We start from the raw sequence: 14,267 nt of genomic DNA, 5'->3' as shown, positions 1-14,267 counted from the left end.
TGTACTTTTTAGTTTAGAAAAAAAATTAACTATAAGTATTAATTATTAAAGGCTGAAATCGCTTAATAAGTACTGCATTACTTGCACTGTCTGTTCTTAGAAAAACTTTCCATCAAAGACTTTCAAGTCTTCTTTGATTTTGTTCTTATTATTAATTTTTTTTAAAATTTTAATAATTTTGGCTCAAGAAACATAGAACTCAAAGTGGGCTAAGAAAGTGGGCCAAGAAAGAAGTACAAAAAATCTGGGCCCAAGAATCGAACTGGCTCATCTGTGTCCTCTCTGCCTTAAACCCTTTTGAGTAAGCCAGTCAACAAACACAAAACCCTAACTAGTTCACCTATCATCACAAGCACAATCAGAAGCAGAAGCAGCAAAGGGTTTTAGGCACACACCAAACATGAGGGGAAAGAAGAAGATAATCCTACCTCCTCAGCTCCCGCCGGACATCGCCGAAGATGAAATCGAAGTCTCCGACGAGGACAAGGCCTTCGTCAACGAGAACAAGGACTACGCCGGCTTCCTCTCCGCATTGGACACCAACTCCATCACCAAGTTCGTTCCTTTCCCTCTGTTTAGTGCTCATAAGCTTTAATTCACTCTTGGGTTTTTAGGGCATCCATTGGTTTGGTGTTTGGGATTGTTCCATGAACTCTGTTTTCATTGTTGTCATTTCTGTGAGATTGGGTCTACATTCTCAACTTTTTGAATTGAAATATTTGTTTGTAGCAACAAAGTAGGGTGCTTTTGTTGATTGATTAGTTGGGTCAGTGCTTTGGTTTCTCTTTTGTTTCTGAAGTTTATGGAATAGTTAGCTCAACTCTTTGAGATTTTTGGGTAAGCATAGTCCTGGACAAGTTACTTGGGTCCTTCTAATTCTTCTCTGAAATGGGGTCTTGTGACATTTAGATAAAGTTTCATAATTTTTTGTATTGTACCTGATATGCATTTATGTTTATACATAGGCATGTTACTCGTGTTGCTGATGTAAAGGAGGATACTTTGGAAGCTTTATACGAACAGCGAAGAAGGAAGACCTCGCAGAAAGAAAAAGAGGATATCGGGATTGAAGTTGATCCCGTTGATGCTCTTCCCATAAAAGACTTCTCTGGAAATCTCCACTATCTAAAAGGTACCTTATGATTATTTTATTTATAGTTTGAAGGATGGCGGTGGGGAAAGTTGTCTTTAGAATGTGTTTGAATGTTACACTGAGTGTGGATGGTTTAAATTTTTGCCATGGCACAGTACCAAAGAAATTGAAAGCATCTGAAAATGATCTGGAGGAAACTGGTCAGGATGATGAGGATGATGCTGCAGATAAAGGCATAGTTAAGTTGACAAAGGCTGAAAGGAGGGCAAAGCTTAAGAAACTCAAGAAAGAGGCAAAAAAACAAGGAAAAGATTCTGCTACACCCGAAGTGGAAGTTCAAGTTGAAGTCAAACCAACCCCACAAGCAGCAGTGCTGGTATTGTCTGATTGAACTAGCTATTCTTCTATGCTGCTTCTTATTTGATAAAATGATATACTATCAGTATCTACACTTGTACGAGTAATCTGAAAGAGTTCCCTTTATCTTTCAAAAAGGGAAAAAAAAAAAAGGAATACATTTCAAAACATTGTGAAGCATTGAAAATATATGTGATAAACAAGTTACAATTGCCAAGACGAATCATGTGAGCCGAGCACTTATGATTATAAGCTATGCATCACCTTAATGCATTGATCTGCATTTACCATGATAGTTGAATACATTTTGAATGTATAAACAGGCAGGCTACTGGAAGTTTATTGATCTACTACATATTGTCATCCGTAATGGTGGATAGTTGATCTAACACATGCATTTGATGGCAAGGGTTTTGACTGTAGTCACTTTACGTATCGTCTTGTTTTGTATAACTTCCATTCCCAAAGCACCTCAGTGGATTGTTGGGCTATGCAATTAAAAATTTCTATACTGGTTTTAACATGATAATCAAATTATTATTTGGCAAGCTATGTATTTCCGCGTAACCATTTATATAATCCCCCTTCTCATCATAGGAACCTCGTACATAAGCCCTTACACTTGTAATATCATGGAAATATTTATGCAAATGTCAGCCTCAAAGACTAGAGTTGGCAGTAATGGCTCAACTTATTTGACTTACTTTTTAGTGTAATTTTTCATATCCTGTTGGTTAGGTTTTGAGCTTCTGCTGCTTTCCTGCTGTGTGGACATTTTGTCCACTGTTTATATATATATAGAACTAGATCAGATTTTATACTTTCCTCTAATTTATTTTCTGTATATCTCATAGATTCTTCTTTGTTCTTTGTATAGGCTGAGGTTAAAGAAGATCTTACTGCTGAAGAAGGCTTTGAAAGTAAGAAGCACAAACTTGCAGAGTTGGGAATTGCTCTACTTGCTGATCCCGAGGCCAATATTAAATCCCTGAAGGACATGTTACAAATCTGTAAAGATAGGGATCATGCAATCGTCAAGCTTGGACTCCTATCTTTGTTGGCTGTCTTTAAAGACCTTATTCCTGGGTACAATACTATCCTAGTTCTAGTTCCATGATTCTGTGATTGTATTTAATATGAAATCTTCTATGATAGAAACCTTAGGACATGAAAGTTCTGCCCACCCATGTGTGACACTTGTTTGGATCCATAGAAGGTAAAAACAAATAATCATTCTCATTATATTGTGGATGAAAGCAGAATTATGGTGATTTCTAACAGTTTCTGTTGAGTAACTTCTACATGTCTAATTTTTTCAACCATCATGTTCGTTCACATTTTTCTTTTCTCATGAAGTAAAATATACTGAAAGTACATGGATATGCACTTCATATAAATCAAAAGCACATATTACTATTTGAATAGATATTTGGGTGTTGGTGTATTGGACACCGGCGGCTCTGTTCATAGTGAGAACTCTTTCCTTGTCTAAAAACCGTTATCTGTGATTTATCTCATGAAGAACATTTATCTTCTGTCTGCAGTTCAGTTTTATATTTAATTCTTTTGGATGTGTATTTCAGATACCGCATTAGGCTTCCCACAGAGAAGGAGCTGGAGATGAAGGTTTCAAAGGATGTTAAGAAAATGCGGCTTTATGAATCAACACTTCTGAACACATACAAGGTTGGCATTCTTTTTTGTGCCTAGTTGTTGATTAAGATGGAGTCTGCTACACTTAAAAGTTAACACTCTTAAATCACTATATTGTGTAATTGATTTATTTCTTACGATAATTATTGTAAATGGTAAGTGTACTGGTTTAATACTTTAGTGAATCAGGGTAACTTTTTCTAGCTCAAATCTGGCTCCTTTCATTTTAGTGTGGACGAGGTTCCTTTATTTTTCTTGTTTGGTTATTTTGGTGAGATAATTCCTTAGATTTAAAATTGTAACATCTGGGTTTTGTTGCATCTTGCCTAAATGTGAACATCTGTTTTGGTATATTATATCGGGAGAATCTCTAGTGAGGACTTTAAAATGAGGACTCCATGAGGACTTTCAAATCACTGGTTGGATGAGTGATCCAAATTTTAGTTGAAATATTATTTTTTCAACACAAGTCATCCAACCGTTGATTTGAAATTAGAGCCCCAACCCGTATTATATAATTTTTTTTTTTTTTTAAGAAAAGGTTGGTTTAACTGTTCTGCATGTGGTCGTGGATCTCTCTCTCTCTCTGTTATCAAGATAATTATTCTTACTGTATTAAGAAACATTTATTCTTATGCTTATTCTGATGTACTTCAACATACATTCTCAGGCATACTTGCAGAGGTTGGCAGCCTTAGAAAAACAGCCCTCATTTCAGCATGTGGCATTTCGCTGTATATGTACTTTACTCGATGCAGTACCCTATTTCAACTTCCGGGAGAGCTTGTTAGGGATTGTTATCAAAAACATAAGCTCCTCAGATGATGTTGTAAGGTTGTGCTATATCTGTACTTATCTTTAAATTCTCTTCGTATTTGGTAAAGAATCTCACAAGGTGCCTTTGGAAGTTTAGGATTGACACCATAGTCCGGAGAACAAGAATATTTTCATGTTGGAATCCACAGTGAAACACTTGAACTCCTTTAAATGAGAAATTATCCAGCGTATAATAAATAGACTTTATAGGATCAATAGCAGGATTCAAGTGGAAGTATAGTTTTATTATTCTTAATTTAAACTCTTATGTTAGAATAGGAGAAACATGTACACGCTTGGGTATATTGTTTTTCACGGCATCTTGTGGCTTATAATTGGCTATTAGATATAATCTTAAGTAAATAAATTTTGAAACTGGTCCAATAACTATTATTTGTGGGACACTTCTATGTTTAGAAAAATTACTGTGTAAACACCTGAAAACACTAGACTTATGTCCATCACTATTGCACTCTTTGGAAACTCAGAAACATCTTCATTTGCTTTGAAAAAGGGTTATCTAGGTCTTAAGCATTTGTCACGAAAAAGGAAAAAGTATACATGGATATATTCTGTTCAAAAGTAGACAGAATTACATATATAAAGACATGATGTATTGGATGAAGTTGACGAAAGATGTAATTCATGTTCATATCTACACATCACTCATGTCCATGTCGGTGATCTCACTTTTGTCAGTGTACTGACATGACACTAATCCTCAATCATTGTCAGTTTCGTCTTTTGTCTTATTTCATTTATGTAACTAAAGTATGAATTACTTCTCAACAGGAAACTATGTTGTTCTACTGTAAAGTCACTTTTCATGAATGAGGGAAAACACGGTGGTGAAGCTACTGTGGAGGCTGTTCGATTAATCGCAAATTATGTGAAAGCTCGTAATTGTCAACTGCACCCTGATTCCATTGAGGCATGAGATTACTTTTGCTCTTTAATTATGTTTCTGCTCTACCCAATCCTTTCCTTTTTTTTGGCCTGCATGTACTAGAAATAAGACTATCCCCCCAAAAAGAAAATTATGATCAAATATTGTGATATTTTAGGTATTCAAACTTGTTGACGATTTTGTTTATGGTATAGATGTGATTTCCCTACCCTTGGCTGTTATCTACTGTAGGACTCCATGACTGCCAAAAAGATCATGGATTTCTTCAGTTAAAATTAGAAAGAATATGATGATTTTACTTTCACAGTTATAGAAACCATGTAGCGTTTATCAGATAATTTTGCTGCAATCTCAAATATGTAATGCACATTATGGTTGTCAGTTGAAATTGAAAAATGGTGGTTTTTACATCGTATCTAGTTGAGTCAAATAACTGAAGAGCGCAACTATTCTCTTAAAAAACACACTGGTCCACGAATGAAGGACTGATAGGAGATATTTTGCTTTCTGCCCAGTAATCCACAAATAGCTTTCTAACAGAAGTATCCATGTGTTTTGTTTTCATGCTTTATATCCCATGCTTATCGTTTGACATCTGCTGCAGGTTTTCTTGTCTTTGTCATTCTATGAGGATCTTGGGAGGGCTGCAAAAGAAGATGATAAAAATAAAGCCAAAAACAAAAGAGGTAAAAAAAGAAAGGATCATGAGGATCCACGCCAAATGAAAGAAAATGACAAAAAAAGGAGTAGGCAAGAACAACTGATCAAGACAAGGGAGGAGGTGCTTTCTTTGTTTGAAAAGATCGTTTCTCTCTATCTTCTTATTTCAGTCTTTTCTCCCAAATATGATAAAGTTTTCAAAACAGTCATTGGTTCCTTGATCTTGCTATATACAGGTTGCTGCTGATTACAAGGCGGTTGCTTATACCCCAGATGTTCTGGAGCGGAGAAGAATGCAGACAGAGACACTTTCAGCTGTATTTGAAACATATTTTCGCATATTGAAGCACACAATGCAGTCATCAGCTGCCAGGTTTGTAGTGCATCATATTTCATGAACTTCTAAACTATCTTATCGTATGAGTCTGGTTTAGCTTAGAAAATATCAATTAGAGAAAGAAAGAGTAGATTGTTGAGAATTGGAGGATTCGTATATTGGGGTGCCCTCAAGTCTCAGAATGGTTTCTAAAAAATTATCATGTGCTTCTACCTTTTCTTGTAAAATTTTACTGACTAAAAAAGAGCAGAGTATAATAAAGATAATGGACAACAGATCCAATTTAGCATGGCCGGCAACTAGATTCAGCCCAAAATTCCCACCCAATCATGTTGAATCAAGCTGGAGGGAATATCCCTAAAACTCGTAAGCAGGCTTATAAAGAAGCTAGGTATTTAATTCTGCCCAAATATAATCTTCATTTACCTTGTCATCGGACATTCTTTCTTGTTGAAGAAATTCATGTTCATATATTTCGCTTACTATTCAGAGATTTCTATACTTCCTTCCTATGTATTAAACCTTTTCAGTCTTGTGACAGTTTAATATTTGTAAATGCATACACTTGAATGGTTGTCTATGCTCAAACAGGCTTCTTTACGAATACCTCAAATGTATGTGTTGTTTGGAGCAACTAGGCATTCAAAGTTCGGTTGATATAAAAGTTTTGTAATTGGAGTCTATCTGGAGTAATTTATATTGGTTTCATTCTGGTAGTCTACATTTGTAAATCTTGTATACTTCAGATTCAAATACATTGACTAATTTCCTGTATTATGTTACTCAGATCTGAAGCAAATATTAGTTTATCGACCGGTGCATCTGAGCCCTACCCTTTACTTGCTCCCTGTCTGCAAGGATTAGGAAAGTTCTCACACCTAATTGACCTAGATTTCATGAGTGATCTGATAAACTCTCTGAGAAAGCTTGCTTCTGGTGGTGGTGATACTGATAAGACTTCTGAGAGATGTTCAAAATGTTTGACTGTATCTGAGCGTCTCCGATGCTGCATTGTCGCATTTAAAGTGATGAAGAGCAATCTTGATGCCTTGAATGTTGATCTACAGGACTTCTTCATCCAGCTTTACAATATTATACTTGAATATAGGCCTGGAAGGTTTGTTCTAAACTTATTAATCTCAAAGTTTGCTTTGGTAACATGATCTGTTTAACTTCTGTGAAGAAAATGCTATGAAGCAATTCCTTTCATAAATGCCTGGTTTAGTATAGGAAGATGTTATGGGGGTTTACATTTTACATATTCTACAGCATCTAATCAATATCTTTGTGATTTTAGATGATATGCACCATTCTAATATGAATATATATTCTGTGATAAGTTTGCAACTCGACAGAATATATATATATATATATATATATATATATATATATATATATATATATATTCTTGAATGATATATTGCTTGAAGTTGTCCTGTTTCTGGTGGATGTGATGGAGTGGTAGGTTACTACTAAATTCTTACTATTTATTTATTTATTTTCATGTGCTATGGAGCAGAGATCAGGGTGAAGTATTAGCTGAAGCTCTCAAAATAATGCTGTGTGAAGATAGACAACATGACATGCAGAAGGCTGCTGCATTTGTAAAGCGTCTAGCCACATTTTCATTATGTTTTGGGTCTGCAGAGTCCATGGCTGGTAGGGTATTTGTATGCATTATGTTTGCAGTAAATAAGCTAATACCTTGTTAAGGATTCTCATGCCTTTTCCATTCAAATCTTTTGCAGCCTTGGTTACCTTAAAGCATCTTCTTCTGAAGAATGTTAAGTGCCGAAACCTGTTAGAAAATGATGCTGGAGGTGGCTCAGTGTCCGGTTTAATTGCGGTAAAGCTCTCTTGCTACTCTTGTGTGCACACAAATAATTTGTTGGGTTAATGAAGATATGCTCCATCCTCTATTATAGTAATTCATGATAAGTTCTAAACGTTTTTTTTTTTTTCCTGGATTGGTTGATCTGCTCAATACTTTTCTGGGTTCTCCGAACTTGGTTAATGATTTAACAGATCTCTATTATCAGCATGTCATGCTTTCTGGTTTCGAATAAAGAAAAAATAATTAATAAATTTCATGGTAGGGTCATTTTGATGCCGGGCTTTTAGTTTGTCCTTGCCAATTTCTCCAGGGATGTCCATAATATCCTGCTAAATGGTGCTCGCTTGTCAGCTGGGCCTTTAAGCTCCACGTGGGAGTTTGGATGAAAATGTTTTCTGTTGTTTGCTTTCCAGTCGGCATGCACATGTTTATATAGTGCTCTTTTGAATTTGTTAGGGTTATCTGTACATGTAGTGAAAAGGGTTTCTCTAGTTGAATGCATGAGTGTTGTCTATGGCTAATGGATGAAAATAAAACAAAGGCCCAACACCTGCACATAGGCAAAACAAACAATCAGTTTGAATGACAATTTTATCTTCAAAACGTACTCTTCATTGAACTGATTTTACATCATATGATAAGACATGATTTTTTAGTGCTTATATGATTTCTGTTTAGTGCATATGGCATGATTAAAGGAACTTGATTCTAATTCTCTCTTTATTATCCTCCTAATGCTCAGAAATATCATCCTGAAGCTTCAGACCCCAATTTAAGTGGTGCTCTTGCTTCAGTACTTTGGGAGCTTAATCTTCTCTCCAAGCATTATCATCCAGGTGTTTCAAGTATGGTTTCAAGTATATCTAGTATGAACACTGCTCATCAAAACCAAGTTTATCTCTCTACCATCACTCCTCAGCAAGCCTTCATGGACTTCTCCTTGGAGAAACCAGAGTCATTCAAGTTCCAGGGTGACATTAGAAAGTCAAATAACAAGAGGAAAAGAGGAACAGGCTCTTCTATATCCACTGGGATGGAGCCATCCGAAGATACAACTTCAATCGATGAAGATGAAGTGAAAAAGAAACTTTCTGCTCATTTCATGGTTCTTCGTGACATCAAGGAGAATCAAAGATTGAGGGCTGAGCTGCAAAGTACTACGTCATCCATTCAGCTATATGAAGAGTATAAGAAGCAGAAGAAAAAGGTTAAAAAGCCCCAAACCAAGAAAAGTAAAATTTTGATTGTTAAGTGACATTTTTTTGTCTTGAATACTGAATATTTATGCAATTATATGATTTTTCAGCGTTCCACTTGTTATTTGCATCATATGGTTTAGTCGTGAGAAGATATTGCCGAAATAATATAATTAGAATTGTCGACTCCAGTTTCATCAATGTTCAAGAAAGTGTTGGAGAAGAGGATGGAACCCTAAAACTCATTTACTCATTCAGATTATGAAGAGAAGCCTATCACTCATGCTTTCCAGTTTTAATTATGAAGCGTTTGAGTTGCTCCTGAAAAAATTCAGTAACGTAGAATTTTTTAACAAGATTTAGTAAGGTAGATATGTTGTAGGGTTCTTACAGCTATAGCAGCATTGGAATTGCCCTAATGCATATTACTCAAGAAACTGATGGATCTGTCCTTGCAACAAATTATAGTGTAGTGAAGGACATATCTAACAAATTAACGGAGTAGCAAACGAACATTACTTAATGTTAGAGTGATGTTGTTGAAGGCACTATGAATGTGTGTGAGCCACACTCAGACAAGTGTCAACTTCTCATGACTTTCTACTATTTAATTACACAATAACAATTAAAGCTACTTTGAATTTATTTTTTTCCATCTCTACCCCTAACCATCTTTCTCCCTCCATTTTCTACTTTCCCTCCACTATCCATATCTAGATAAAACGACTGAATTCCCATATAATCAAAACCTATGTGATTGTGAATATGCTTATAGCAAAAAATGGGTACCATTTAATAGCCTATTACGAGCATTATAAAACCAATATAATCAAACAAACTAGCCTCTCCATTCTTAACTTAACAGAAACACCAAATCCTACAGATTTGGCATACTTCAAATAATATGATCTTGCATCTTCAAGTGAAACAAATACCATAACAATGCAAGGTTCTACCGTTTCATTCTCTTCGCCATCTATGGAACCTTTATCCAAAATTACATCAGAGTCTTCAGCATTTAAGTTTAAATCAATATTTAGGCTCATGGTTCCCTAAATCAATCACCAAAAGCACACATACAATTAGAATTATCGAAGACGTACATAGCTCAATGTAATACAATTTACCTGTAATGAGTGCGTCAAAAGAATACTGTGTTTAATAGAGTAGAGTGCACCGATCCTATATATAATGCAGACCCTTTGATCAAGCTATTGTTGATTATTTGATTTATATATGAATAAGGAAACAAACAACATAGAATAGAGTGCACAGATCCTATAATGCAGACCATTTGATCAAGCTATTGTTGATTATTGATTTATATATGAATAAGGAAACAAACAACGTGTTTAATAGACTAGAGTGCACATATCCTATATATAATGCAGACCTTTTTTTTTCCAGCAAAGAATATAATGCAGACCCTTTGATCAAGCTATTTTTGATTACTTGATTTATATATGAATAAGGAAACAATCAAACTACTAATTCCCTACAAAACAGATCATATATATAGATGATTCCCTACAATCCAGCTACTGATTTCCTACAATCACGTCAAATAAAAAAGGAAATCAGGCATATAACAGTAAGAATTACCTCACAATAGAGTAACTATATAATTAGGGACCATCATGAGTATATGTCAGTGTAAAAGGCAAAAATCGCATAAATTGATTAAGAATCTTACCTCAATGTAAAAGGCAACCCACAAAAGTAACTAAGATAGCTGGAAATTGCAACTCAGAAGCTTGTTCTTTTTTCTTTCTAAATCAGGGATCTCAAAAGTTTACTTTGAGATAATTAAGCCTTTTGGCGTGAGAAAATTGAAGCTTTAATTGGCTTGTGGTGGGAATGGAAAGTAGAAGGAGGAGGGTTTCCAAAACAGGGGTAGAGATGGAAAAAAAATTAATTCAAAATAACTTTAATTGTTATTGTGTAATTAAATAACAGAAAGTCATGAGAAGTTGACACTTGTCTGAGTGTGGCTTACACACACTCAAATGAGTGTGTATGTAGCACTCCCCTTTTGAAGATATGTTTCTAAGATCAGTAAGTTCAAATATCATTTGGAAATAATTATTTAATTGTTGAGAGAGTCTACGGTGAAAACTTTAAAATGAGAACTTTCAGATCAATGATCGGATGAGTGATCCTCTTTAGAGCCTCACTCTTAAGTTGTTATATCAAATTTATGTAGAGATAGAATGAGAAAGTCTCTAATGAGAACATTTACAAGTCTTTAAATGTATGCGTTATAATCATACAACCCTTATGAGAAACTTTATACAATCAAAGCTTATCAGTAGACTTCATGTATCGGCACACGGTATATGAATAAATTTATATCACCTCATCTTTATGAGAAAGTACTTCTCATAATGATATCTTCAATTACATATTATCAAAATGACCGTTAACTCATTCACAAACACACACACACATAGATGACTGTTAACCAATAGAAAAACTTGAAGCAAGAATATTACATGCAGCGGCTTTCTCAATTTGTTTACACCAGTTTGTACTGTAATACTGTAATGTGTTTTTTGTGATGAGTAATATCAGGCATAGAATTTTATTGTGATTATTTTTTGTCACTCTACATTCAAAAACATAATAATAAAGTTTCATATATATTCTGGTATTGTTTGTGACTTTGGGGCAATATGATTATAGTACCCCATAAAAAATAAAAGAAAAAGACGCACCTTTACAATTATTTATTGAAAAATTTCACCCGTAAAAATAAAAACAGACACACATTGCTGACCAAATTTCGTCATTAAATGCGTCTCATAAAATGTAAAAAGGGTGCATCTTTTGCGTTGAATACTTAGTTGGTAGAGGCTACCCATAAAAATTTGTTGATGACGACGAATTCTCCATGAGCCTTCCATAAAGAACAAAAATGGGTACATTATTGCCGACAAATAATTGGTCATTAAAGCGCTCTCATAAAAAGTAAAAAAAGAAATATAGACTCTCGTCATCTAGGATTCAGCACTCCGTCGGTTGGCCTAGCAAGTGGACAATTCTTAGGTTCACCCCTAGGGTGAACTAGCATATTCACCCTCATTGTCGATTAACATACTTTTACTTAATAAATTTATAATCCAACCATTCATGTTGTATAACGTAATACAAAGATTAGCTCTGTAAAAAAATCAATCAAATTGAAGACCTTTTAGTTATTCATTTCTATGAAATACATGGACATTTCATCATAATAGTAGTAAGTGTTGTTAGAACCATCCATTTGTTTGGTTCAATTAGATAATTAAACAATTTCCAATTTGATTGATTTTTTACAGAGATGATCTTTAAATGCTAATTTAAGATATGGACCGTTAGATTATAAATTTATTAAGTAAAAGTATGTTAATCAAAAATGGGGGTGAATATGCTAGTTCACCCTAGGTGTGAACCTAAGAATTGTTCCTAGCAAGTAGCAACACATTGCTTGTATATTGTATTGAACATTGGGTGAATTTAATTACTGCACCTTGAGCCCCAAATTCTTAAAGTCGGCCCCGTAGTTAGTTGAAAAGTATTGAACATTATAAATGCTAAACACACATTTTAAATGTGTTGTAAGATATACATACATACATACATATGAATATATCTATCTATACTATTATTAAGAGAAGAGAATTTGTCAGTCAAAACAGAAAAATTTTACCAAAATATCCCTCAAATATTAAAAAACATTTTAACTGAAATATTTGATAAAGACAAAATGATCAATTCACAAATAAAAGAAATTTAACAAAAAAAATCAAAAACAAAATATATGCAACAATTTTTTTCACATTATGTGGAACAACTTCCCACGTAATTATCCACACTCATAGGGTGTGTTTGGACTTTGGAGTCTAGTATATATATATAAATACACACACACACACACACACACACACACACACATATATATGTATTCCCTTCTAGTGAGGGATTCCTTTTTTTGGTCTTTTCTAGAGATAGGGCATTAGACAAACTTTTCGATCATATTTCGGCATCTCAATGGTTCAGATTTTAAGTTCTAATGTGTAGATCATTTCTGCAAATTTTCAGCCAAATCGGTGATCGTTAAGGTATCAAACTAGATTAAATTAATAGACAAACCAAATCTGTCAAACTTGAACCGTTCATACTTATAATGTTAAATCGCCATTTTGAATGCCTTAACGATAATTAATTTGGTTAAAAATTTGCATAAGTGATCTACACATTATGACCTAAAAACTGAACGGTTGAGATGCCGAAATATGATCGAAAAGTTAGTCTAATGTCATATTCCTAGAAAAAACCAAAAAATGGATCCCTCATTAGCTGGGCCATGTATGTGTGTGTGTGTGTGTGTGTGTGTAATTCTAATTGAGCACTAGTCTAGTTGATGCACATTGCTAGCTAGGAAAGTGATGTAGGACGAGAATATCCCTGGTTTAGCCGGAAAACTAGAAAAATAAAGAAGCGGCGTGGAATCAAGAAGAGTGATTGGAAAATAGGTAATTCACGCATAATGAGGTTAATTGCAGCGATATCCAAGAAAATTTGGTTTTGGACTTTTCAGGTTTCTCGTGCGAAAATTCAGGTTCTGCATTGTGAACCAGATTGGAGTACATTTTGGCCAGAATGTTCGTTTGAGACGCATGATACCTTTCTAGAATGGGAACGACGAGATCTTCAAGACTCACTTTAGTGAGCTCTAACAGATTTAGGCCAAAATATATCGTTTTAATTATCTAATTCGGGATTTAATATTTTTTAGGCTAGTTTTACATTTGTTTTAGGATTCTTTTTATTTAGGTTTTTATTTTCCTTTTTAATTTGGATTCTTTAGGATTTATTGTTTGATTATGATTATGACTTGGGTGTCTATATAAGCACCATCATGCAATGTATTAAGATCAGTTTATCATATCAAATTTAATAAAATCTAGAGATTTTTCTCTATTAATTTCTCTGGTGGACTCCAAAACTATGTCTTTTAGGAAAACCTAGGTTACTTCCGACTGCGTCAGAAAGTTTCAAATGATCATGAGGTTCTCTAAGCATGTAAATGAATATGTTGGGAAGACTGAGTTGATATATATATATTTTTTTTTTTGAGAAAATGGGTTTAGCAAATTTGTTCATCAATTATGTATTTTTGTTTATACTTCTTTGAAATAAGCCAGAGGTTATGTAAGCCCATCTGGGATAATTTGAAAAATAAGGCACACCATTTAGTAACATTCCTAGTTATATTTCACAGTTGAAGCAAATGTTGAGATGAGTACTGGTGTGGCTGTGGATGATATATTGTTATATACATACATTTCTGAATATCTTGAGCACAAAACTGACTCAAGTCAAGTGGGGGTCTCAACTCTCAACCATATCTCTTCATTTAGACCAGAGCATAG

At 34.4% G+C, this 14,267-nt stretch overlaps 1 protein-coding gene across 1 annotated transcript; it reads left to right on the top strand.

Annotated features, from left to right (window-relative positions):
• Positions 1-353: 353 nt before the first annotated feature.
• LOC133728608 (nucleolar complex-associated protein 3) lies at positions 354-8,970 on the top strand. Its single transcript, XM_062156028.1, has 13 exons — positions 354-555; positions 966-1,132; positions 1,249-1,469; positions 2,328-2,536; positions 3,034-3,136; positions 3,774-3,937; positions 4,712-4,850; positions 5,431-5,607; positions 5,723-5,859; positions 6,611-6,940; positions 7,343-7,482; positions 7,572-7,669; positions 8,400-8,970. Exons 1-13 carry the CDS (start codon positions 401-403, stop codon positions 8,910-8,912), a joined length of 2,553 nt encoding a protein of 850 aa, XP_062012012.1. The 5' UTR covers positions 354-400; the 3' UTR covers positions 8,913-8,970.
• The last annotated feature ends 5,297 nt before the right edge of the window (positions 8,971-14,267 follow it).

Source organism: Rosa rugosa, chromosome 2 (assembly GCF_958449725.1).
Source record: "Rosa rugosa chromosome 2, drRosRugo1.1, whole genome shotgun sequence".
NCBI lineage: Eukaryota > Viridiplantae > Streptophyta > Magnoliopsida > Rosales > Rosaceae > Rosa > Rosa rugosa.
The sequence above is the reverse complement of the archived record's forward strand: the minus strand, read 5'-3'. Positions and strand labels throughout refer to the sequence as shown.

What these genes read in the sequence shown, in the direction of transcription:
- LOC133728608 (XM_062156028.1), top strand. Translation starts at nt 401, where the DNA reads ATGAGGGGAAAGAAGAAGATAATCCTACCTCCTCAGCTCCCGCCGGAC. An exon ending in GACACCAACTCCATCACCAA is followed by an intron (nt 556 to 965) that starts GTTCGTTCCTTT and finishes GTTTATACATAG; the next exon opens with GCATGTTACTCGTGTTGCTG. An exon ending in TGATCAAGACAAGGGAGGAG is followed by an intron (nt 5,608 to 5,722) that starts GTGCTTTCTTTG and finishes TGCTATATACAG; the next exon opens with GTTGCTGCTGATTACAAGGC.